This window comes from Telmatherina bonti (genome assembly GCF_933228915.1).
Source record: "Telmatherina bonti genome assembly, chromosome: 8".
Taxonomy (NCBI): domain Eukaryota; kingdom Metazoa; phylum Chordata; class Actinopteri; order Atheriniformes; family Telmatherinidae; genus Telmatherina; species Telmatherina bonti.
The window spans coordinates 36476307-36500948 of record NC_136626.1 but is presented as its reverse complement, the minus strand read 5'-3'; the positions used below and the strand labels follow the sequence as shown (position 1 = coordinate 36500948).

The 24642-nt window shown below is 44.4% G+C and overlaps 1 protein-coding gene across 1 annotated transcript; it reads left to right on the top strand.

The window, feature by feature from the left end:
* Positions 1 to 995: 995 nt before the first annotated feature.
* Positions 996 to 24329, top strand: LOC306759982 (uncharacterized protein; the record flags this gene model as incomplete). Its single annotated transcript, XM_079245728.1, has 18 exons — positions 996 to 1045; positions 1126 to 1236; positions 2367 to 2542; positions 2597 to 2670; positions 2758 to 2981; positions 3412 to 3474; positions 5620 to 5738; positions 5820 to 5868; positions 5996 to 6097; positions 8624 to 8719; positions 10724 to 10802; positions 10965 to 11169; positions 11316 to 13104; positions 13200 to 13364; positions 13669 to 13842; positions 20498 to 20659; positions 23605 to 23651; positions 23782 to 24329. 18 exons carry the CDS (start codon positions 996 to 998, stop codon positions 24327 to 24329), a joined length of 4233 nt encoding a protein of 1410 aa, XP_079101854.1.
* Positions 24330 to 24642: the final 313 nt, after the last annotated feature.

The following is a 24642-nucleotide window of genomic DNA, read 5'->3' as shown; positions in this document are numbered from 1 at the left end:
CTGGTCTCTGACCTGGACTCTGACCTGGACTCTGACCTGGACTCAGACATGGACTCTGACCTGGACTCTGACCTGGACTCAGACCAGAACCAGGCTGATACTTGTCCTGTTTAAATGTGAGTCCTGGGATCAAACTGGTTTCCAGTTGATGTGTAATGGATGGAGAATGCGGCTGTGGGGAGCAGCGTGAACTCTGAGCTTAGTTTTAGTTTTACAGTAACAGGAGTCGGACAGTTTTTCAGGATTATTAAGTTCCACACTGAAACTTTTCTCCTTGATCATAATCCATCTTTCTGATATTTTACATTTAGTTTATGACAGGAAAGTAAATACTTGAACAGTTTGTCAACTAAATCCAGCTGAAAATGTCACCTGAATCTCAGGGAAATGATTCCAGACATTTTATTTCCAACATTTAATGAACAGTCAGTGTTGATCAATGATCAATATTTAAGCTCAATGATGAGAACATGTTTAATTGCCCCCATTTTTTTCATCTCTGCATTTCTTCATGTATGATGTTGTATTTTGTCCTTGTAATCAACACTTGTATAGAAATAACATGTCTGTGTGAGAGAACTGAAGTAGATTGGAAGAAGAAAACTCCACTGGTCAATGTGAGTGTTTTTAAACATCCAGGCTGGGTTTCATTTAGCCGACGTTGGCTGCTGCCTTTGTCTTGTTGTGTTTGGATAGTTGATCTCTGTTTGCTGTCTGCTACATCATGGACTTGGGATTGTTCTGCATTTCTTGGCCAGATCACTCTTAAAAAAGATTTTTCTCATCTAACTGAGACTTTTATCTGCTGAAATAAAGGAGAAATGAATCAATCTGACTCTGAGCCAATCAGAGGAGGAGATGATGGAGAGGAGGGCTTCAGCTGAATGATGTGTGTTTCCTCTGCAGGTGGAGGTAGAAAGTGTGTGTGAGCCAATGTGTGTTTCCTCTGCAGGTGGAGGTAGAAAGTGTGTGTGAGCCAATGTGAATCCAGCATCATGGATCAGGACAGAGAGGAGGGAGTCCCTCCACCTAAAACCACTCAGAGGTCAGATATCCATCTCTAACTCTCCATGACTCTTCTCAGAAATCATAAAAACTCACATCAGCAAACATCTGGATTCACAGGAACCAGCCTGGACCTGGACCTGGACCTGGACCTGGACCTGAGCCCAGCTGTGTGTCCATGAAGAGCGACCGGCCGATGGATAAACTTATTGGTTTCAGCTCAGACCAGCAGTGAGTATCAGAGTCCAGTGGAGGTTCTGGATCAGGTTCCAGATGAAAACCAGTTTCTGTTGAATCATTTCTGGACGTCTGAGACGAATCTGCAGCATCATGTTTGTCATGTGATGGATCTGATTTGTCCTCCAGAGTCTTCATCAAACTAAATGTTCAATTTCAGGATTCAGCTGTGAAACCATGAAACCATCTTTATTCACAGGAATCAACCTGGACCAGGACCAGAACCTAGACCTGGATCAGGACCTGGATCAGCACCCAGCTGTTTGTCCTTTAAGAGCAACAAGTCGAAGGAATTTTTTCTTGAGTTTAAATCGGATCCAGAGAGGTGAGCTGTGTGTAAATGTTGCATCAATTTGGTTTTATTCCAGCTTGTGTTTCACATCAATAATACCAGAGTATTATTCCGGATATACGGATCTATATATTAGTACGGATATCTTCAGTATTTCCAGGTGAAATATCCAGATAAAGCTCTTATAATAAGCAGTTTTATGGGATATTTCCTGTGAGCTGAGAATAAGCAGGAAGACTCTGTCTCAGTGCAGGAAACAGCATCTCCAGAATTCAGCTTTCTCATCTGTGGAACGTAGAAGCAAACGTCAGTTTTTCCTCCTCACATTCTGGACCTTTCCACAAGTTCTGCACATTCCCTGAAGCTCACTTACTAAGTGACCTGCAGTCACAACAAAGCAAACTTTTACTTGGTGAAAAACTCCAACATCAAACACATTTCTACTGGGAGCTGCCCAGTCTAACCAGTCTCATCCAAGCACATCCTGGCTGTGGCTGCCTTGCTCCAGGGCACCTCAGCACAGAGAGCACATCTCTCTGATACTGATTCCATCTTCCAGACCTGTAGTGTGCAGAAACAAAGCAAAACTAGACCGTAGGGGTCTGGACCAAGAAGGCCACCGTATCTCTACAGGACTGCTTTGAGAGCACAGATTGGGAGGTTTTCTCTCAAGGATCTGGCTTGGAGGAGCACACCTCTGCTGCTTTGGATGACATCAGCTTTTCCACAGTGGAGCTACTGCCCACTAAAACAGTCCAGATCTTCCCAAACCAGAAAGCTGCTTTAATGAGAGTGGGAGCTTCGTGATGAAGGTGAGAGAGGCTGCTTGTAGGCCAGGAGATATGCTGACCTTTATGACCTCCCAGAAGAGCCTGGCAAAGAGTGTCAGAGAGGCAAAAGGCAGGTACAGGCAGCGGACTGAGGGGGACTTTGGAAACAAGGACCCCCGGGGCATGTGGAAGGGCATCAAATCCTTCATGACTGGAAGGACAACACCAACCTGGCCAGGTATGAGAGGGACCTTCCTGACACACTTCATGCTTTGGATGTTCTGATAAACAGCATTATGGGATGGAAATGGTGGGAGCTTCCACTCCAAACAGGACAAACAGTCATTTGTCCTTCAGAACCATCAGGTGAGATCCACACTAAGGATTAACATCAATAAAGCAACTGGACCAGATGGACTTTCAGGCTGTGTGCTGAAAACCTGTGCTGACCAGCTAGCGGGGGTCTTTACCTCCATCTTTAACCTCTCCCTGCAACAAGCTGCAGTTCCCTCCTGCTTCATATCCACCACCATTATTCCTGTGCCTAAACAGCCCTCCATCACATGCCTTCATGATGATTGTCCTGTTGGCCTCATCCTGGTCATTATGAAACGCTTTGAGAGGCTCATACTGGCTCACATCAACAGCAGCATCCCTGCAGACCTGGACAGTCCTCAGTTTGCATACAGAGCAAACAGATCTACAGAGGATGCATCTCCATCACACTCCACACAGCCCAGAAGCACCTGGACCACCAGACAGCTACATCAGGATGCTCTTTGTGGATTCCAGCTCCGCCTCCAAGACTGTAATCTCCCATAAACTGGTCCAGAAACTCATCAGCCTTGGTCTCCTCACCTCACTCTGCATATGGATCATTGACTTCCTCACCAACAGGCCACAGGGGTGTGTTCTGGGTCTGGCCCTCTTTATCCAGGACTGGAACTTCTCCATCCATTCCTCCAACACCATAGTAAAGTCTGCAGATGATAGCAGTGAGAAACCTTGGAGTAATATTTGACTCTGACCTGTCCTTTGGCCCACATATTAAGCAGGTTACTAAAACAGCCTTCGTTCATTTACGTGTAACACTGTTTTGCCCTTTAGGACTGTTTTGCTTCACGGCCAAACATTGGGAAGTAAGGAGAGTAGCCAGTGGCAGTGCTCTGGGTGCAATTGCAAGCGTGCACTAGCAAACTGACGTGCTGACTTCACTTCTGTTTCTGGCTGGAGCTGAGTGTTCCCAACATTGACAAAAGTCTGCGGTTAAACCGCTCTGGCTGTGGGTCACCCTGGGGGTGGTAAGGAGTTGTCCTTGACTTTTTAATTCCCAGAATTCCCAGGAGCTCTTTAATCAGGCGACTCTCAAAGTCACGGCCCTGGTCAGAATGTATCCTGGCAGTCGCTGCTTTCTGGTCTTTGGTAACATAGGCTTGTGCATAACGAGTGAAATGGTCTGTTACCACTAAAATGTTGGCAGCCCCCCTTGTATCAGGCTCTATTGATAAGAAGTCGATACACACTAGATCCAAAGGACCACTACTCGTGATCTGCTGATGAGGTGCTGCCCTGTGAGGTATGGATTTCCGGGCAATACACCTACCACAGTTCTGGATGTCCTGAGAAATGTCAGCCATCATCTTTTGCCAGTAAAACCGTCCCTTTACCAGCTCACTGATGCGGTCGACTCCCAAATGGCCAGACTCATCATGCAGTGACCTCAAAACTGTCAAACAAAGGTCACTAGGGAGGACTAGCTGCAATACTTGTCCCCCTTCGGGTCTCACCACCCTTCTGTGCAAAGTGCTGCCTTTTATCAAAAATTTATTTCACGGTAAAGTAAAGCATAGTCAGGAACACTGCTCATGCTAGGGACAGGCCAGTTTCCCAATTTAACGGCCAGCTTTGCCTTACCAATAGCTGGATCAAGATCTTGTGCTCTACTTATTTGCTCTTGACTCATCTGTTCCAAGTCACTTGCCTTCAACTGGGATAAGAAGGAGTAAACTCTAGGAATGGCCTGGGGGGAGGCTCCCAACTGATCAATGAGACGAGTATGGGACCCTGGTAACTGCAAAACACAAACCTGCCGGCACAGAGCCTTTACCTCTGACTGTGGGATGTTCTTCCACCCCTGGTCAACCTCTAAAGCATTCCTTGACAACCACTCGGCATCCACATTGTCTCTGCCAGGCTTATACTGAATGTCGAAATCATAAGTGGTTAGGGCAGCAAGCCACTGGTGGCCAGTGGCGTTCAACTTTGCGGTGGTCAGGATATAGGTAAGCGGATTGTTGTCAGTTCTCACCATGAATTGGGCACCATACAGATAGTCGTGAAACTTATCTACCACAGCCCACTTGAGTGCCAAAACCTCAAGCTGATGGATGGGGTAGTTTTTCTCTGATGGGCATAGTTTTCGGCGAGCAAAGGCCACTGGACGTAAACCTTCTGGGTACTCCTGGTTGAGGACGGCCCCAAGCCCATCCATACTGGCGTCTACATGGAGTATGTAGGGCTTGGTGGGATCAGCAAAAGACAGCACGGGGACATGGGTGAGAAAATGGAAGCTTCAGAGCAGGCCACAGTCCAAGGGGGTATCCCTTGGTCAGATCAGTTAGTGGGCAAACTATGGCGGAATAGTTAGCTATGAACTTACTGTAGTAGCCACAGAACCCCAAAAAGGACTGCAGTGACTTTAAGTCAGTAGGGCTACCACCTTGATTTTATCTGGGTCCGTAGCGATGTCGGCTTCTGACAAAATGTGTCCCACATATTTGACTTGTGGTAAGCAACACTGGCATTTGTCAATGGACAGTTTCAAACCACATTCTTCTAATCGGTCAAGAACTTTCAACAGACGTTCTTCATGTTCTTCCAGGGAGCGACCAAACACAATCAGGTCGTCCAAATAGACTAGACATTGCAACAAGTTCATGTCTCCCACAGCCTTTTCCATAAGTCGTTGGAAAGTAGCTGGGGCTCCTGTAATACCCTGGGGCATGCGCTCGAACTGGTAAAACCCTAATGGACAGACAAAGGCAGTTTTCTCCTTGTCCTCCTCTGCCATGGCAATTTGGTAATAACCACTGCGGAGGTCCAAAACTGAAAACCAGCAACTTCCAGTTAAGCACTCCAAGGCATCATCATCATATTGGTCAGGTATGGTTTTCGCATTGACATTACACCAGCTGCCAAGAGCTCCTGCAAGTGACGTCTGACATCATTGATATCAGCTGGTGCGAGCCGCCTTACCCTTTCTCGAAATGGGCGTGGGTCTTTAAGCCTGATATGATGTTCAACCCCTTTCGCCAGACCAACTTCCCACTTTGACATGGAGAAAACTCCAGGCCTTGCAGCCAGCTTTCGGGAAAGTCTATCTTTCCAGACTGCAGAGATGGGGGAGTTTTCAAAGTTGAATACAGACGGCTCAAGTTGTCTAATAGACATCTCCGTCTGCTGTGACTGGGTAACTATATCGACCTTATGAACATGTGCTATAACTGTTCCCTTAGGAATCCGCTTTGGTTTGACAGATTCATTTTTTAACACCACCGAAAATCGGTTAGTGTTCATATCTGTGGAGAGTAGGACACAAGGTGGTATTAACACTCCTGCTGGAAGTGCTCCCAGTGATGGAGTCTCCATGAGGATGCTCTTTACAAGTGGCTCTTTAGATGACACTTTACAGCTGGCTGAACGCTCACAACCCGGAGGCAGCATCAGCGGCCCCGGCCCAGCCCACTTTAAAACAGCCACAGGCTCTTGTGAAATTTGGGGGCACACTCTCAAGGTCTGAGCTAATTGGTTGCCCCTGTCATCTGTCTGAATGCTAGGCTCATGACTGACTATGACATGCCCTAGCATTTGTGCCAATAATAACCGACATTTGGTCTGGGCCATTTGCATCTGGACAGACAAGAGCTAGTATGACCACAGGCTCACTACGTTCCAGGTCTTCAGGGAACTGAATCTCCACAGCAATGAAACCCTTATAGGGGTAACTAGTCTGACCCAAACCCCAGAGGTCTAAACTAGAAATAGGCTCGAGGGGAATATGGGACAGGTGCTGTAAGTACCACCCCTCAAAGATAATGGAAACAGTAAACCCACTGTCCATGAGTGCATCACATGTCTGGCCCTCAATTATCACTTTACCTACTGTTGGTTTCCCTATCAAACCCTGTGGAATATGTGTTGATTCACGTGACCCAGCTGCACTTCTGGTGACATGGCCACCCTGCTCTCTGTGACCTGAAAGTCCTCTTTGGCTCCTTTGCAGATGTTGCATATTTCGAATCAGTTTACTGATAATTTTGGATGAGTTTTCAGAGCCAGCGCACTTGCTAGCTATGTGGCCATCTTCTCCACAATGGTAGCAAAAAATATCCTGTCCATCTTTTGACAGTTTCACCTCATCTTTGCCTGGGTTTGGCTTCTGCCTGAATCTTTTTTTATTTGCTGCAAATGCCTCGGAAGGACTTTGTGGCACGGATCTCTGTCTTAACTGATTTTGCAGACTTGTTACTTGTTCTTTTAAAGCTGACATCTCTGGATCTGCTTTAGGTAACGAGGTTGGCAAAACTTCCCAGTTGAGCTGATGAGATACTTGGTCTTTCATTGTCAATTGCTGTACCTTAGCCTGTAAATCTTTAATCTGAGAGGATTTAACTACGTTTTCCTCTGTGGCACATACCTAGCGAATGCTCGGAGTCAGGTTTGGCCTGGCTAACCTCTGATCCTCTTCTGATCTGATCTCACTCAACAGGTTCATAAAAGAGCGAGGGTTACTCAACCTCTCTTTCAAATGTAGCTGTAATAGCAATATGTCAGAATCAACTGCACCCCTAAGCAGCTGTTCCACCCTTGCTCTATCTTTCCTACTAGGTAGAAGGCCCCCTCTCTGGACTGCCTTGGTAAGAGCTTTTTCCAACCTCCCCAGGAAGTCTGAGAGGCGCTCTCCACGTTTTTGGTGCATGGATCTACTGGCAAAATATAGGTCTTCCCCTGATTCAGAGATCCCAAATACATTCTCCAAGGCCACTAGATAATCTTCCGGACGTGCATCAGGATCATTGCATCTTACAGCCTGTATTATCTCAAGAGCAGGCCCCTTTAAACTTTCCACTATTCTTTTTCTTTTCTCCCTCCAAGAGCAATCACATTCATCCATCATGAGCTGTGCCTGCTCCATTCAGTTTTCCAGGGTCTCCTCCCTTGCTGGAGTGGGCAGTACTCCTGAAAAAATTCGCAATCTGCGAAATGCGTTGTTCTCTTGAGGGTTAGGGTGGATAGTTTTTTTTCCAAAAGCTCTAATACAGCGCGAATAATAGAGGAAGGGGAATCATCCTTCTTAGCTGTAGTGTCATTATCAAGTAGGAACTGAAGATCATTTTGGGATTTCCCTTCATTTTCTAGAAGCTTGAGCAACTTTTGTGAAAACTCATCTGATGAGCTTGACGCAGTGGTGAAAAATGACAACTTCCACGATGTTCCACCATTAGTTGGAAAAATTTCAGGGGGTGCCCTAGTGGGGTCGATACCATGGCGGCATTCACATAACATTACATCCCCAGTAATGAGTTGAGAGTTGAGAGATAAACTTTTTACCTCTGAGGCGTCCTCGCCCGAACACTTTTACAGTTTCAATGGTTTCTTCAACATCACCAATGATGATATCTGCAGATACATCACTCAAAACAAAAGCATTTGTGGGATTTACTCCTAGTTCAGTACACCACTGTTCAAGTTCTGACAGTAACTGGGGGTTTAAAGGATAAGCCATAATTACTTTTACTTATACTGATCAGTCACACAGAATCCCAGCGGTGCCTCCAATTATGTAACACTGTTTTGGCCTTTAGGACTTATAAACAGTGTCCTGGGTTTCCTGAATACCTTTAACAATTATACCGTAAATACCTCTACTATTTATGTATGACTGTGTGACTATTAAAATAAAGAACATACCACTAATGGCTTATAACAAGATGCCCCCGTTTAATGAACAATGGGTTGTAACATCATGACCTGAGTAGCATTAGCAAAACACATAACTGTAGCGGGCCCACTTTATAACCACATGACAAGTAAAATAGCCAAAAGAAAATAGCCGGCACCTATGGTGATCGTAGCAGGCCTGAGATGGGGGCGCCAGTCGGCCCACCAGTGAACAGAAAGAAAAAAAAAAAAAAAGAAAAACGATGCGATCAAAACCGGGCGTGTTTACTCACGCCATCACAGTCCTGTATGAAGGCGCAGTTGTTTGGTTTCGCTTTTTTCCACAAACGAAGTCAGGCGCTCCTTTCGCTGTTTCCAGAGGGTTGGAGTACCCTCAGCCAGACGTTCACAGTCCGCGAAGCAAACGGCTGCTGTACGACCTCATCAGCAACTACGCGGCCCCATTCCTCCAGTTGTAAGCATGTAGATGTCCATTGAAAAGTCAGCTGTTTCAGCTTACCGCCCTTTCTCTCCTGTCGGGCTGATTAAGAGCAGGTCCAACGCATCATCGGGTTGCAGAACGTCTGATATTACTCGGTTTCCTGCTTCTCGTTGTGGCGGAACACCGCAGCCATAGACGGTAGAAAGTTTGAGAGAGTGAGCAGTTTCTTCTTCTCTCCACCTGTTCCGACCGGAGCGTGATTTTCCTGCCCCTGCACCAATAAGGTCCTGATAGTTTTCGGGGGAACCAATAGTAAACGAACAACATATAAAGTTAGATTGTCTCTCCCATCACCCATTGTTGCCCACATTTTCATGTAACATTTAAGGTAATTAGAAAACAAACAACTCACATTTACAAATCAAATAAACATCCATTAACAATATATATAAATAAAATTACAACCAAACAAAGAAAATATGCAAAACCTGTTTATAGAAAAACCCACAGGTTACATACGTAATATAGCCAAAATTAGGGTCATTCTGTCTCAGAGTGATGCAGAAAAACTGGTTCACGCTTTTGTTACTTCGAGACTAGATTACTGTAACTCTCTATTACTGGACTGTCCTAAATATGCCCTGAAAAGCCTTCAGCTGATCCAGAATTCTGCAGCCAGAGTCCTGACCAGAACCAGCAGGAGAGATAATATTTCTCCAGTTCCTAAAGTCTCAAAGAGCCGAGCAGGAGGCAGAGCCTTTGGTTATCAGGCCCTTCTCTTATGGAATAAGCTCCCAGTTAGTGTTAGGGAAGCAGACACCCTCCCCATCTTTAAGACTAGGCTGAAGACTTATCTTTTTGATAATTCCTATAGCTAGGGATGGTTAGCATCCCTTAGTTATGCTGCTATAGGTTTAGACTGCTGAGGGACATTCCCTGATACACTGAGCTTCTTTCTCTTTATCTCTCTCTCTTACCCTCTTATTCTATTCTCTTATTCCATGAGTTGGACTCCAACTCAATCTGTTGGTTTCCTCATATAGGCTATTATAAATTGGCTTTCATTATGTTTTTGTTTTTTCCTGTCTGTAAAGCGTCTTCAGATGGCATTGTCATGATTTGACGATATATAAATAAAGTTGAATTGAATTGAATTAAATAGTACAGTGGCTGGAAGCATCAGCAACAACGATGAGACCTCCTACAGCAGGAGGTCCAGCACCTGGTCGAGTGGTGTGCAGACAACAATCTGACTCTCAACACAACCATAACCAGAGACCTTGTTGTGGATTTTAGAAGGACAAGTAGGACGATTCAGCAACCAATGTTCATCAAGGGAGAGGAGCTGGAAAGACCTGAATCTGTTAAGTTTCTTGGGACCCACATAAGCAAAGACCTAACCTGGTGGATTAACAGCTCCCATCTAATGCAGAGAGCTCAGCAAAGACTCTTCTTCCTGAGGAAGATGAGGCAAGCCGGTTTAGCACTTCATCTCCTCACCAACAACAGAAAGCATCCTTTGTCAGGGCTGTACTGTGTGCTATGCAAGCTGCACGCCACAAAACAGATCTGTCCCATGTGGTGAAGGCAGCACAGAGGATCATAGGAGCTGCACTCTGACCACAGAGGACGGCATGGTCCATCTTCAGAGACAAGACCCACCCTGCACACACTCACTTTGTTCCCCTTCCACCAAGGACAAGATTCAGACATTTAAAAACCACAACCTCCAGATTGGCAAACAGCTTTTCCCCACAGAGCTGTTTCCTCCATCAACCCTCTCCCCCCTCACTCCCCCACTCTCCCTCTTAATCCTCACTGAACTGCCAACATCATACTTGATCTGCTCCGTCTTCCTCTGGCCCACCTCAGCTTTTATTCCTCTCTTTTATTTTCATTCTTCTGTTGCTGTGTTTTAGATTTAATGTCCATTTCATTCAATATGTATGTTGCTGTTTTTACTGCCGAGTGCCAACAAAATGCTGTTGCCATGGTGACGTTGATGCAATGACAATAAAGGTCCTGATGTCCTTACAGAGTGGAGCAGCAGAGCTCAGAGCTTCCCAGTGGTCAGTCTGCCCAGCAGCATCAGACACAGCTGGACTCCATATTTATGGTGTGTACATGTACAACAACTACTTCTCCATCTCTTCTGTTCACACTCATCTCCACGCTGCACTTTGTAGACCAGTGGATTGTCAGCGTGTCCAACATGGATCTGATGTTTGGCTCCATGCTTTCAGTCTGACTGTGTCCTTCATGTGGTTTTCTCTTCCAGCTGCTGGAGGACAACATCATCACTTTTGTGAAGAAGGAGCTGAAGAAGATCCAGAAGCTTCTGAGTCCAGATTACCCAGAATGCTCAGTGTTGGAGGGTGAGGATGAAGAGCAGAGGAAGAGAAGCAGAGAGGCATTAGTGAAGATCACAGTGGACTTCCTGAGGAGAATGAAGCAGGAGGAGCTGGCTGAGCGTCTGCAGAGCAGTAAGAGGATTTCTCTAAAGATTGAAGCTGCTGATAAATGAAACATTTACTAACGTCTCAACACATGGAACATCACATGTTCACATCCTCCTTCTTCAGAGGCTTGAAATCTTTACTGACTCGTCTGATTTCTGCTTTTCATTCAGAACTTCTGGCTTCAGTTTGTGGCCGTAAACTAAAATCTTCTCTGAAGAAGAAGTTCCAGTGTGTGTTTGAGGGGATCGCTAAAGCAGGAAAGCAAACCCTTCTGAATGAGATCTACACAGAGCTCTACATCACAGAGGGAGGGGCTGCAGAGGTCAATGATGAACATGAGGTCAGACAGATTGAAGCAGCATCCAGGAAAGCAGACAGACCAGAAACAACCATCAGACCAGAAGACATCTTTAAACCCCCACCTGGAAGAGATGAACCAATCAGAACAGTGATGACAAAGGGAGTGGCTGGCATCGGGAAAACTGTCTTAACACAGAAGTTCACTCTGGACTGGGCTGAAGACAAAGCCAACCAGGACACCCAGTTGACATTTCCACTGACTTTCAGAGAGCTGAATGTGCTGAAAGAGAGAAAGTTCAGCTTGGTGGGACTTGTTCATCACTTCTTTACTGAAACTAAAGAAGCAGGAATCTGCAGCTTTGAAGACTTCCAGGTCGTCTTCATCTTTGACGGTCTGGATGAGTGTCGACTTCCTCTGGACTTCCACAATGATGAGATCCTGAGTGATGTTACAGAGTCCACCTCAGTGGATGTGCTGCTGACTAACCTCATCAGGGGGAAACTGCTTCCATCTGCTCGCCTCTGGATAACCACACGACCTGCAGCAGCCAATCAGATCCCTCCTGACTGTGTTGGCATGGTGACAGAGGTCAGAGGGTTCACTGACCCACAGAAGGAGGAGTACTTCAGGAAGAGATTCAGAGATGAGGAGCAGGCCAGCAGGATCATCTCCCACATCAAGACATCACAAAGCCTCCACATCATGTGCCACATCCCGGTCTTCTGCTGGATCCTTGCTACAGTTCTGGAGGATGAGCTGAAAACCAGAGAGGGAGGAGAGCTGCCCAAGACCCTGACTGAGATGTACACCCGCTTCCTGGTGGTTCAGACCAAAGTCAAGAAGGTCAAGTATGATGGAGGAGCTGAGACAGATCCAGTCTGGAGTCCAGAGAGCAGGAAGATGATTGAGTCTCTGGGAAAACTGGCTTTTGATCAGCTGCAGAAAGGAAACTTGATCTTCTATGAAGCAGACCTGACAGAGTGTGGCATCGATATCACAGAAGCCTCTGTGTACTCAGGAGTCTTCACACAGATCTTTAAAGAGGAGAAAGGACTGTACCAGCAGGAAGAGAAGGTGTTCAGCTTCGTCCATCTAAGTGTTCAGGAGTTTCTGGCTGCTCTTCATGTCCGTCGGACCTTCATCAAGTCTGGAGTCAATCTGTTCAGACAGAAGGAGTTTAAATTATTCAGAGATGAGCTAAAACATTTTCATCAGAGTGCTGTAGACGAGGCCTTACAGAGTCCAAATGGACACCTGGACTTGTTCCTCCGCTTCCTCCTCGGTCTTTCACTGGAGACCAATCAGAGACTCCTACGAGGCCTGATGACACAGACAGGAAGGAGCTCACAGACCAATCAGAGAACAGTTCAGTACATCAAAAAGAAGATAAATAAGAATGTGTCTGCAGAGAGAAGCATCAATCTGTTCCACTGTCTGAAGGAACTGAATGATGGTTCTCTAGTGGAGGAGGTCCAACAGTCCCTGAGATCAGGATGTTTCTCCACAGATAAACTATCTCCTGCTCAGTGGTCAGCTCTGAGCTTCATCTTACTGTCATCAGAAGAAGATCTGGATGTGTTTGACCTGCAGAAATACTCTCCTTCAGAGGAGGTTCTTCTGAGGCTGCTGCCAGTGGTCAAAGCCTCCAACAAAGCTCTGTAAGTACATATATAGCAGGATGTGTAGAAGCATACTGACGCTGCTTTTAGTGGACATCATGGAACACATTACTGCTTGTCTATTTCCTCTCCAGACTGAGCAGCTGTTCCCTATCAGATGGAGGATGTTCAGCTCTGTCCTCAGTTCTCAGCTCCCAGTCCTCCAGACTGAAAAAACTGGACCTGAGCATCAAAGACTCAGGAGTGAAGAAGCTGTGTGATGGTCTGCAGAGTCCACATTGTAACCTGGAAAGTCTCAGGTCAGTTTCTCTGCTGCTCTCGTGTTTTTATATGTTTCAGCTTCAAGTCTATTCTCTGCGATGCAACAATATGGCCATGCCCCTCCTACACACATTGTATTCTGTAAATGTTTCGCACAACTTTTCATCATCATCATCTGAGCATCTTGATAAATTTTGGTGTCAGTACGAAAAAAATACCTAGGATGAGTTTGAACAAATGTGCAGTAAAGAAAATGGTGAAGATGGTCCCCAAAATGGCGCCTTTTTTTTTTTTTTTTAATGGCCTCAAAACTTTCCTCATGATTTTCCTCTTTCTCTCCAGGTTGAGTGTTTGTGGTCTCTCAGAGAGAAGCTGTGAAGATCTGTGCTCAGTTCTCAGCTCCCCGTCCTCCAGTCTGACAGAACTGGACCTGAGTAACAACAACCTGCAGGATTCAGGAGTAAAGAAGTTGTCTAGTGGACTGAAAAGTCCAAACTGGAAACTGGAAACTCTCAGGTCAGGATTCATCACACTGAGTGTGTAAAATCTTTCTCATTACTGGCTTCTCTCTCATCCCAGTTCATATGTAAATAAACACGTGTCTTTTTTGCTGCTGGTTTATTTGAAGACATTTCTCTAAATTTCTTGATGAAACTTGACCAGAAATATGAAAAGGGAAAAATACAGATCTTTTCAGTCTAACATAAAATAACACAGAAATTGTAAAAAAATAAATAAATCACAGAGAAATCCAGAAAAACACAAACTTAAACATATTATGTCCCAACTCTGTATGGGAATGTGAGGCGTAACAAATGAGAACTGTGGACAGCTGTTAACATGTGAATTTCTGAGAATTAGTTGTTACAAGTGGAGATGGGAACAAAGAGGTGGCAATATTACGAGTGTTGGGCTAAGTGTAGCTGCATAAAGAAAGGACAGCTACAAAACGAAAACCATCCAGTACAAAAAGAAAAGAAAACAAGGGACAAAAATGTGTGAAACAGAAACTTTAACAAAACACTGTTTATAAATGCAACAGAAAGAGGAGCCAAAAGGGCTTTAAAATACAATTTACATATATAACAGAAAGAAAGCCAAAAAGGGCTTTACTTTGGTTATGAAAACAAAAAAAAACAAAAAACTACTGAGCAAAAGAAATAAACAGAATACAAAACCAACCAGTTTTAACACTTCTGGAAGATTCACAAAACCAAGCAGTTTTTAAACATAGGAACAAAAACTACTAACCAAACAAAATCTACTCAAATTACTAACCAAACAAAATCTACTCAAATCACCACCACCAACACCAACAACACACTCAAACCCCACAGATTGCAAGCCTAGGGCCGACTGTCTGTGCCAAACCGTTGCTAATGAGTCTTCTTCTTCTTCTTCGTTTGGCTTTTAACGGCGGATGCGAACTGGCTTTGCGCACTACCGCCACCCTCCCAGTTTATTGTGAACAATCATCTTTATAGCTTACAGCTTAAGAAAGATAGCTTCCAAGCTATTTAAAAAAAAAAAAAAAAAAAACTGACTATATCCTTTTGTAAAGCCCTGTGTTTTTAAGAAACTGGAATAGGTATTTCACTGTAATGTGATCTGATGGTTTGGTTAAAATATTTCTCAAGCTAAAGGTCTCCCCAGAATCCACTATTTTCCTCTTAGTGAGGCGTCTCTCATCGTTGTATTTTCTGCAGTTCATTATCACATGCTCCACTGTTTCACATACATTGCAAGTGTCACAGTTTCCCGTCCCGTGCTTCCCTATTAAATGTAAGGTTTTGTTTAATCCTGTATGCCCAATTCGCAGCCTTAACAAAATTACCTCCTCTCTCCTGCACCTTCCCCCTTGGCGACCTGACCCCACCTGGGGGCTGACACTGTGCAGTTCTCTGCCCTTGTCATGTGTGTCCCATTTAATTTGCCATAATGTCTTGACTTTACTCTTGATTATTGATTTGGCCTCTGATTTTGCAATTTTACAATGAACAGAAATAGAGTTTGTACTTAGGGCTTGTTTAGCTGCCTAATCTGCCAGCTCATTTCCAGGCAGGCCCACATGAGCCGGTACCCAGACAAATTGGACATGTGACCCTCCACCTTGAATACCCTGAAGCAGAACCAAAATTTCACAAATAAGGTCATACCTTTCACTTGTGTTACCCGATTTGATGTCTTCTAGCGCTGACAATGAATCTGAGCATATGACAGTTCTTAATGGTTTGATTCGCTCCACCCACTGTAAAGCCAATATTATTGCTATAAGCTCTGCTGAGCACACAGACAGATGATCAGTCACTCTTGCAGAGAACTTAATATTGAATTCAGGAATCACATACGCTACTGCCACTCTCCCTGTGTCTGGTTGCTTTGACCCATCAGTAAAAATTTGAACGTACCCATAGTAGTTATCTACATACCTCATCGCTAACTGACCACTATTTTCTTTATAGTACTTGATTTTCCCATGTAGGGCTGTGTCAGCCCCTGGAACAGGCAGTAACCATGGGGGGTGTGGGGGATAAACAACTGACGGACTAAGGTCAACGTTTGCAACACCAGCTGCCTCCGCTTTTCCCTGTACACAAGCACCAAAGAAGGCTTTTTTAGCTTTTCCATGCTCCCATGTAGGAGTGAGGACATTCTTAGTTGGATGATCTTCCTTATGCCCTTTCAGGTGGACATAGTATGACAATGACAGTTGAAGGCGCCTCAACTCAAAAGGCATTTCACCCACCTCAACCTGAAGTGCACTTACTGGGGACGTTCTCATTGCTCCTGAACACAGCCTGAGCGCAGTACTCTGGATTACATCTAACTTCTTCAGTTCAGACCTTGCTGCAGACCCATAGGCCAGACACCCATAGTCAACAACAGACCTGATTAATCCATTATATAGCCTTTTCATAGAAATCATGTTTGCTCCCCAATCCTTGCTGCACAAGCATCTTATTATGTTAACAACTTTTTTACACTTATTCACCACTTTTTCAATATGACTACGCCAGGTGAGCTTAGAATCAAAGTGCATCCCCAGGAATCTAATACAGCTTACCCTCTCCAGATCTTGGCCGTAAAGTTTAAATTTAAGATTTTCCTCAATTTTTTTTATATGAGAAAAACACTACCTTGGTTTTTTCCACAGAAAACCTAAACCCCAATTTTCCTGCCCATGCTTCAACAGTGTCTATAGCCTTTTGTAAGCTTTTAACTGTATATTGGATATTTTTCCCCCTTTTCCAAAGAGCACCGTCGTCCGCAAATAGCGACTTGCCAATAGAACAATCCAATGAGTCATAAATATCGTTTATCATTATTAAAAATAAAATGGGAGAAATTACGCTTCCTTGGGGCACGCCATTTTCTACAAACAGGGTTTCAGAGAGACTACTATTTATACTCACTTGGATCATTCTGTTGCTAAGGAAGTCTTTGATCCAGCTGAACATTCTACCATCTAAGCCGAGCATCCGAATTTTAATTAGCACACCATCCTTCCAAAGCATATCATAAGCTTTTTCCACGTCGAAGAAAACAGCAGCCACCACATCTTTACATACTTGGGCTTTCCTTATGTCACTCTCAAGCTTGATGACTGGATCCATAGTTGATCTCCCTTTTCTGAATCCACTTTGAAATGGAGATAGTAAATTGCGGGATTCAACATAAAAATTTATTCTTTCTACAATCATTCTTTCCATAACCTTGCCAAGATGCGATGTTAATGCAATTGGTCTGTAATTCGAGGCCACTGTGGCGTCTTTCCCTGGTTTCCTAATCGGGATAATCACAGCCAACTTCCAGCTTCTTGGGATTTTCCCCTGATCCCATACTTTATTATAAAGCTCCAAAAGAGTGTTAAGGGCACCATTACTAAGATGCTTCAGCATGGCATAGCTAACCCTATCTTCTCCTGTGGCTGTGACCTTTGCCTTGTTTATAGCCTTTTTCAACTCACCCAGAGAGAACTGAATATTCATACTGTCGCCTGTGTTTTCTACGTTATTCAGAAGATGCTGATACTGGTTTCTCGTTGCCTCCCTTCCCAACTTTTCCCCCTGAGTCAAGTTATCACTGCTATGAACCTTAGCAAAAGCTCTGACCATTAGCGTTGCTTTATCTTCATCTTTTACTGCTACACTCTCCCCCCTCTTTAGAACTGGATAGCTCCAAGATTGCTGCACCCCACTCATTTTCTTAACAACTCTCCATACGTCATTTATCAGGGTTTGCCTCCCAATCGTGTTACAATAATTATGCCAATACTCCTTTTTAACTCTCCTAATAGTTTTTCTCGCTATAGCTTGCTCCCTTTTGTACTCCAAATACTTATGAAAATTCAGATTAATCTTAAAATCCTTAAGAACCTTATTTCTGTTATTTATTACTCGTGAACACTCATCTGTCCACCACGGGACCATCTTTCGCTTCTTGCCTCCTGATCTTGACTCTCCAATACATGCTTTTGCAGCATCAAAAATCGCAGCACAAACATTATCGCTAAAAGCCTCCACATCATCTATTATTGCAACTTGGCTCATATTTCTATCACTTAAAAATTTAAACATAGTCCAGTCAGCTTTTTTAAAATTCCATCTTTCAGATAATGTAGGGGCAATTCTGTAGTCCCTGCTGCCAAGCTTACACATAATAGGATAGTGATCACTGCCAATAGTAGACTCACTATAAACTTCCCATACTATTTTATCTGCAAGAGACTGAGACACCAAAGTTTAATCCAGCACTGACTGCACAGACAGGCCCACTCTAGTAGGGGACCCATCATTCATACAGATCAGTTCTTTCCTGTCCATAAGATCCTCTAAAACTAATCCATTGTGATCTGTTCTATTACCACCCCACAAAAAACTGTGCGAATTAAAGTCCCCAAACCACATTATCTCTCTATTATCTTGGCCTTCAATCGACTCTAAAGTCATAATATCCAGTTTTTTACAAGGATTGTAGAAATTTACTACCACTAGGCTACCCGTTTTACACCAAACTTCAACCACCAGATACTCCAATGGATCACCAACACCCTTACCCAATACTCTGTAAGGGATCCCCTCTTTAATAAAAGTAGCACATCCACCCCCACTACTATCAGCTCTATCACTCCGCTCACATACATACCCATTTAAAACAAAATTCAACTGTGGTTTTAGCCAAGTCTCAACAATACATATAATTTCAGGGTCCGTCTCTAGGTCGGATATAAATCTCTTAAGCTCTTGGCCGTTTGCTATCAGGCTTCTAGCATTCCATTGCAGAAAATAAATGTTTAGGCCTTAGTTATCAGGGGCGAGGCTGACATTTGCGAAGATGACTGTGATCAGGAGGCTGCCCTCACAGCTTCATCTCTCTTCTGAAGCTCTTCATAAACACTCTCCCACTTAACATCTTTAAAACCCAGGTGCCTTGCTGCGCTTTAGACCACAATAGCGGTCTTTTCGGACCTGTGTTTGGCTTGGCATGTACATTTAGAACTTCAACGATAAAATATAGGAAGTCTCTCTTTTTAACGAACATCGAGTCCTCATCAATAACTGAGCTATTCTCTGCTCTCGGTGCCCGGCTCATTGTGCTGGGCTCAGTTCGTACCCGCTTCGCTGCCTCAGCATAAGACAGCTTCTCCTCCATTCTGATATGCTGGATTTCAGCTGCTCTCTTTCTGGCCGCACACTCTCTGTGGCCGACACTATGCGGCCCCCCGCAGTTGACACATTTCTCTTGGACTCCGGCTCCACATTCCCCGTAATCGTGTTCACCCCCACATCTCCCACATGTTTGAATGCCTTTGCAGTAAGCAGCTATGTGGCCATATTTCTGGCATTTGAAGCAGCACAATGGTGGCGGAGCATACAGCCTCACACTGTAATTTAGGTATCCAACTGTAACGAATTTAGGAAGCGTTTCCTCTTGGAATTCCACTAGAACAGACAGACTGTCAACTTTAACTCCAGCCCTCCATGCCTTAAGTCTCTTTAGGTTCACCACACGCCCACCCCGAATGCTCTCTTTAGGTTTGCAAAGATCCTCATCTAGGGGGATACCATATATAACCCACCTGCAAATCTCTCCGGCCCCCCTCCTTTTAATTACAGTCAGCACTTGCTTTTTACAAACGCTCGCCAACTTTAGCGCTTTCTCCTGCTGAGCTGCATTTTTACATACTATCATCAAGTCACCATCTGAATGCACTCTGGTTCTTACTACCTCACCAAGTTTGTCATGCAAAAACTGAGAGAGCGCCACCGGCCCTACCACCCTTATGTCGTGGCCTTCCTTGAACTTCACAAGCACTTTCAGCCCTTCTAGGTCTGTTTTCCTACGGATAGCTTGCTGCCTTACATTCACTTCCTCAGAATCACTGCCCTGACTTAACACTCGCTTTCTCTGTATTCCAGAATCCTCTTCACCCTCCTCCTCCATACTATCCTCACTCCACCCCCCCCCCCCCCCCCCCTCCCCCCGATCCTGCCATAAAGCGACCGTTCACAATATATTTTGAGTAATTTTCACCTCCCCTCCCTGACAGACTCCTCTCCTCCTCATAGACGGTTGCCCGCGTGCCTAACTTTTCTGTCCTTCAGGTTATATAATTAATAAAGTATATTTGTGTTTGGCCAAAAGGCTCTGGAAAAGGTTTATTTATAATAATTATCTCCAAAAGGAAACTAAGCGCCAATTTCTGTTCAGCTTCAGCTTCCGTACTGCTAATGAGTCCACAGCTGCAGCCGGTTTAAATCTCCCTCTAATATTGCTGCAGCGTTGTTGATGGGTCAGGCAACTGTCCAATTAGCAGGCAGGAAAGAGGGGTGTGGTGAGTAGAGCCGATCCACAGGTAGTGACTGCACACAGGGATTTGAATACAACATGAAACAGCCATTAGGTGGATTGGCAGGCAACAGTAAAACATGTAATCATTTACTTGGTGCAGAACAAGAACACAAACACGCAGTTCAGGAAGGAAAAGCAGTATTTTAACAGTATGATTGTTGCAACCACACTGTGGAATGTTTTGCCATCATATCTACATAGTTTGGTCTGCATGGAAACTGAAACTCGGAAGCAGCAAAAGTCTAATGTCAATTTGTTTTTGTTAAACGGGTCCAGTTCTTTCACTGCAAGTCTCTCTAATTTTTTGTGTTTTCTGCAGCCTGTCAGGATGTCTGATCACAGAGCAAGGTTGTTCTTCTCTGGCCTCAGCTTTGACCTCCAATCCCTCCCATCTGAAACATCTGGACCTGAGTTACAACCATCCAGGAGAGTCAGGAGTGAAGCTGCTGATGGCTGCACTGAAGGATCCATGCAAACTCCGGTATGGAGAGGGCGCTGAAGCCACACCATTTCTGATGGAGGAGGAAGATCTGTAGATGTTTCTCTGTCCTTCATTCAGTCTGTCTGTGTGCTTCATGATGGATATGAGTGTTAGATTAATCATCGCATACAGGAGTTGTTTTTTCCTTCTACACACAGCAGAAACATAAAATATTAGTAGATGGTCTTGAAGAAGAACATCTGCAGGAGCAAGAAATAAGAGAGAAAGGAAGGAGAAAGAACATCAGATGGAAACTATTAAACATGATCAAGTTTAAAATAAAATCAAGTTTGAAATAATACAGCAGATTTGGACTTTTAAATAAGAAAGGCAGCTGAGAACAGGAGGGTCTTTCATCTGGATGTTCCAGCTGATCTTAGGCTTTCTGGGAGTTTCTTTCAGACATGTGGAGAATAGAAGCTGAATGCAGCTTCTCCATGTCTGTTTATATAGGAGAAAGAACCCGCCTGCACTAAATAAATATCCACATGCATACATACCATCATATTTAATCTTTTTACCTCCAAAACATATTTTCTGCCGGAGTTCCACACCATAGAGAACAGCTGTTTTAACTACATGATGTTGTCCAGGAGGTTTGGTTCGCTTGAGTTATCCAGTAAGAGCAGCCGGGACTCTGCCCACAGCGTCACAATTAGTGAAGTCCAGTTTAAAAATAAACACAACGAAAATGGCAAATTGTTCCAAGTCCCCCGGACTACCTTTGTGTGAATGTCCCCTGATAATTATCTTTTCTTCAGCTTCTTGAAGTCAATTTCTACATGAGCCATTTCACTGCAATTTAAAAATTATTTGTGTTCAAAGAGGAAACACTATGCAGACAAACTGTTGGAGGGATGTTTGCAGAAATTATGAAAATGGTCTATTATGGATCAAACGCAGGACTCAGGACCTTGTAGGGACAAGGAATCACTCAGAATGGTTCCTGCAGTGTGAAATATTTCTGTATTGAGAGCAACAGTCCTTCATCATTTAGTCTGCAAGCAGGTTTTAACTTCTAACAGTCCCACCACGCAGTGTCTTCTCATCCAAACTGCAGCACATTGCTCTGCTACAAACTACAACAGAAAGTAGGACAACATAAGGATCACATTACTGGCAGCTGTTTGAACAACAACCTTCCAAAAATTAAGCTGAGCCTCCAATGGAAAACCTGTGCTCAGGTGTAGCAGCACTCCACTTGAACTATTAGTTCTATCTAGTTAATAATATCTAGTTGTGACACTGTGGGCAGAGTCCCAGCTGCTCTTACTGCATCAGCGTTTCCTGAAACGACTGATGTTGTTGTGTTTACATAAATGTTGGCATCTCCACTTACCAGGTAATGATTCACAAAGAAAGTAATGTTGTAATGAAGCTGAAAGACATATTTAAAAGAAGTCTACTCAGTTGATGGTGCATGTTGGGTGGGGGTGGGGGTGTATAGCGCCACTTCACAAAAATGTTGTCACAGGGCATGGAGTAATGACTTCGATCCAATCCCCCATCCTGAGCTGCACGCGGCGACAGTGGGAAGGAAAAAACTCCCTTTTAGCAGGAAGAAAACCTCCGGCAGAACCCGGCTCAGGGAGGGCAGCCATCTGCCTCGACTGGTTGGGGTGGAGAGGACAGGAAAGACAGATCAACATGTACAACTGCACTTATTCAGGAAGACCTGCGGTAAAAAGGAGAAATAGGTTAGAGATGACAATATTGGCATAAATTTATACATTAATATATTAGAGAACTAGAGCAAGATACTTCTCAGTGCATCAGGTAACATCCCCATTGCTACATAAGTAATGGATGGCTAGACTACCCATAACTATAAGAGCAATGAGCATAACCTGGACAGTTAGGTCCCGTACATGCAGACTCCAACTCAGGAGATGCTCATATCCTAACTATAAGAATCATGGAAAAGGAAGGTTTTCAGCTCGATCTTAAAGGTGTGGAGGGAGTCTGCCTCCTGAACCCACGGTTGGAGCTGGTTCCATAAGAGAGGAGCCTGATAGCTAAAGGCCCTTCCTCCCATAGTACTCTTTGAGACTCTGGAAACCACCAGTAAACCTGCAGTCTGAGAGCCAAGTGCTCTATTTGGAATATATGGAACTATAAGATCTTTTATGTACAATGGACCTTGGTTATGGAGAGCTTTATATGTGAGGAGAAGAATTTTAAAGTTTATCCCTGATTTAACAGGGAGCCAGTGTAGAGAGGCTAAAACTGGTGAAACATGATCTCTCCTGCTAGTCCTCATCAGAACCCTCGCTGCAGCATTTTGGATCAGCTGGAGACTTTTCAGGGCATATTTGGGACAACCCATAAATAAGGAATTGCAGTAATCCAGTCTGGAAGTAATAAAGGCATGGACTAATTTTTCTGCATCTTTCTGAGACAAGATGCTCCTAATTTTTGCAGTATTACGCAGGTGGAAGAAGGCGATTCTAGAAACCTATTTAAATGTGAGCTAAAGGACAAATCCTGGTCAAGAATGACTCCAAGATTTCTCACAGTGGTACTGGAGGGCAAATGACGCAGATGACGGGGTCCTGTTGGCTTGTGCAGGAAAAGAAGTCCCGTTAACATTTCCCAGTCACAAGAAAGAATCTGAGCCAATGGGCTCTGCAGGATATTATTGATCAGAAGCTGATGGATCAGACTGCAGCTCTGGGTTAGATCAGGAGTTCCTGCAGATTTCTTCATCTGTGAAGAGATGAAAAGCAGAAGATGGTTGGAAGAAGAAACTGGGACTTCCACACAGCAGTGTTGGTGGGGGTGTGGACCAATCAGCTTCCTGATTCTGCTCCTTCTAGTCTGGAGACGCTCCACTCAGGTGGACGTGTCCACATGTTGGACATCTTCTTTCTCAGTGTAGAACAAAGTGTGTATGAGAGACAAGTCATGTCCATGTTAGCATGCTCTAACCCCCCTCCTCCTTTCAGGGTGGAGCCTGCTGGAGAAGCATGGTTGAGACCAGGTCTGGGGAAGTGTAAGTGTGTTTTTCACTGGATTCATCACATTCAACCATCTTCACACTGTCCCATCACGCATTTATCCGTCCCATCAAAGTGTCAATAGATCAATAAGTGCAGCTGGATTGTGTTTGTTCTCTCCATCAGATTCCTGTCCACTCACCTTCGACGTCAACACAGTGAACAGAAAGCTCAAACTGTCTGATAACAACAGGAAGGTGACGCGTGTGGAGGAGCTTCAGTCATATCCTGATCATCCAGACAGATTTACAGGCTGGTGTCCTCAGCTGCTGTGTGAAAATGTTCTGACTGGTCGCTGCTACTGGGAAGTGGAGTGGAGAGGAGTCGTTGAGATAGCAGTGAGTTACAGAGAAATCAGCAGGAGAGGAGACACCAGAGAGTCTGTGTTTGGATATAATGATCAGTCCTGGAGGCTGAGATGCTGTGATGGTGAAGGCTACACTGTCAGGCACAATAACAGTGAAACAACCATCTCCTCCTCCTCCTCCTCCTCCTCAGTCTCTAACAGAGTAGCAGTGTATGTGGACTGTCCTGCTGGCTCTCTGTCCTTCTACAGAGTCTCCTCTGACTCCCTGATGCACCTCCACACCTTCATCACCACATTCACTCATCCTCTCTATGCTGGATTTAGAGTCTGGTCCAAGTCTGGTTCCATCTCTCTGTGTGGAGTGTAAAGACTCTGATGGCAGCAGAGAAGCTGATGAACAGATGCTTCACGCTGTACATGTCTGTCTCTTTCACTCAGAAAGATCTTTTCAGATTCAATCAGTTTGTAGGTCTGGGCGATTAATCGGATTTTTATCTCAATTACGATCTGAGTTTTCAACGATGATAAAAATAAAAGGGTGCGATTATTTTATTTTCTTTGCAGTTTCCTCTCCTGCTGTCTTCAGCTGCTAATCGAGCGTCTCTGGCATTGCAGCACTGTGCTGTAAACTCCTCCCACAGCTGCTTTGGTTTCATTCAGACACTGTTGCCAACTTGGCG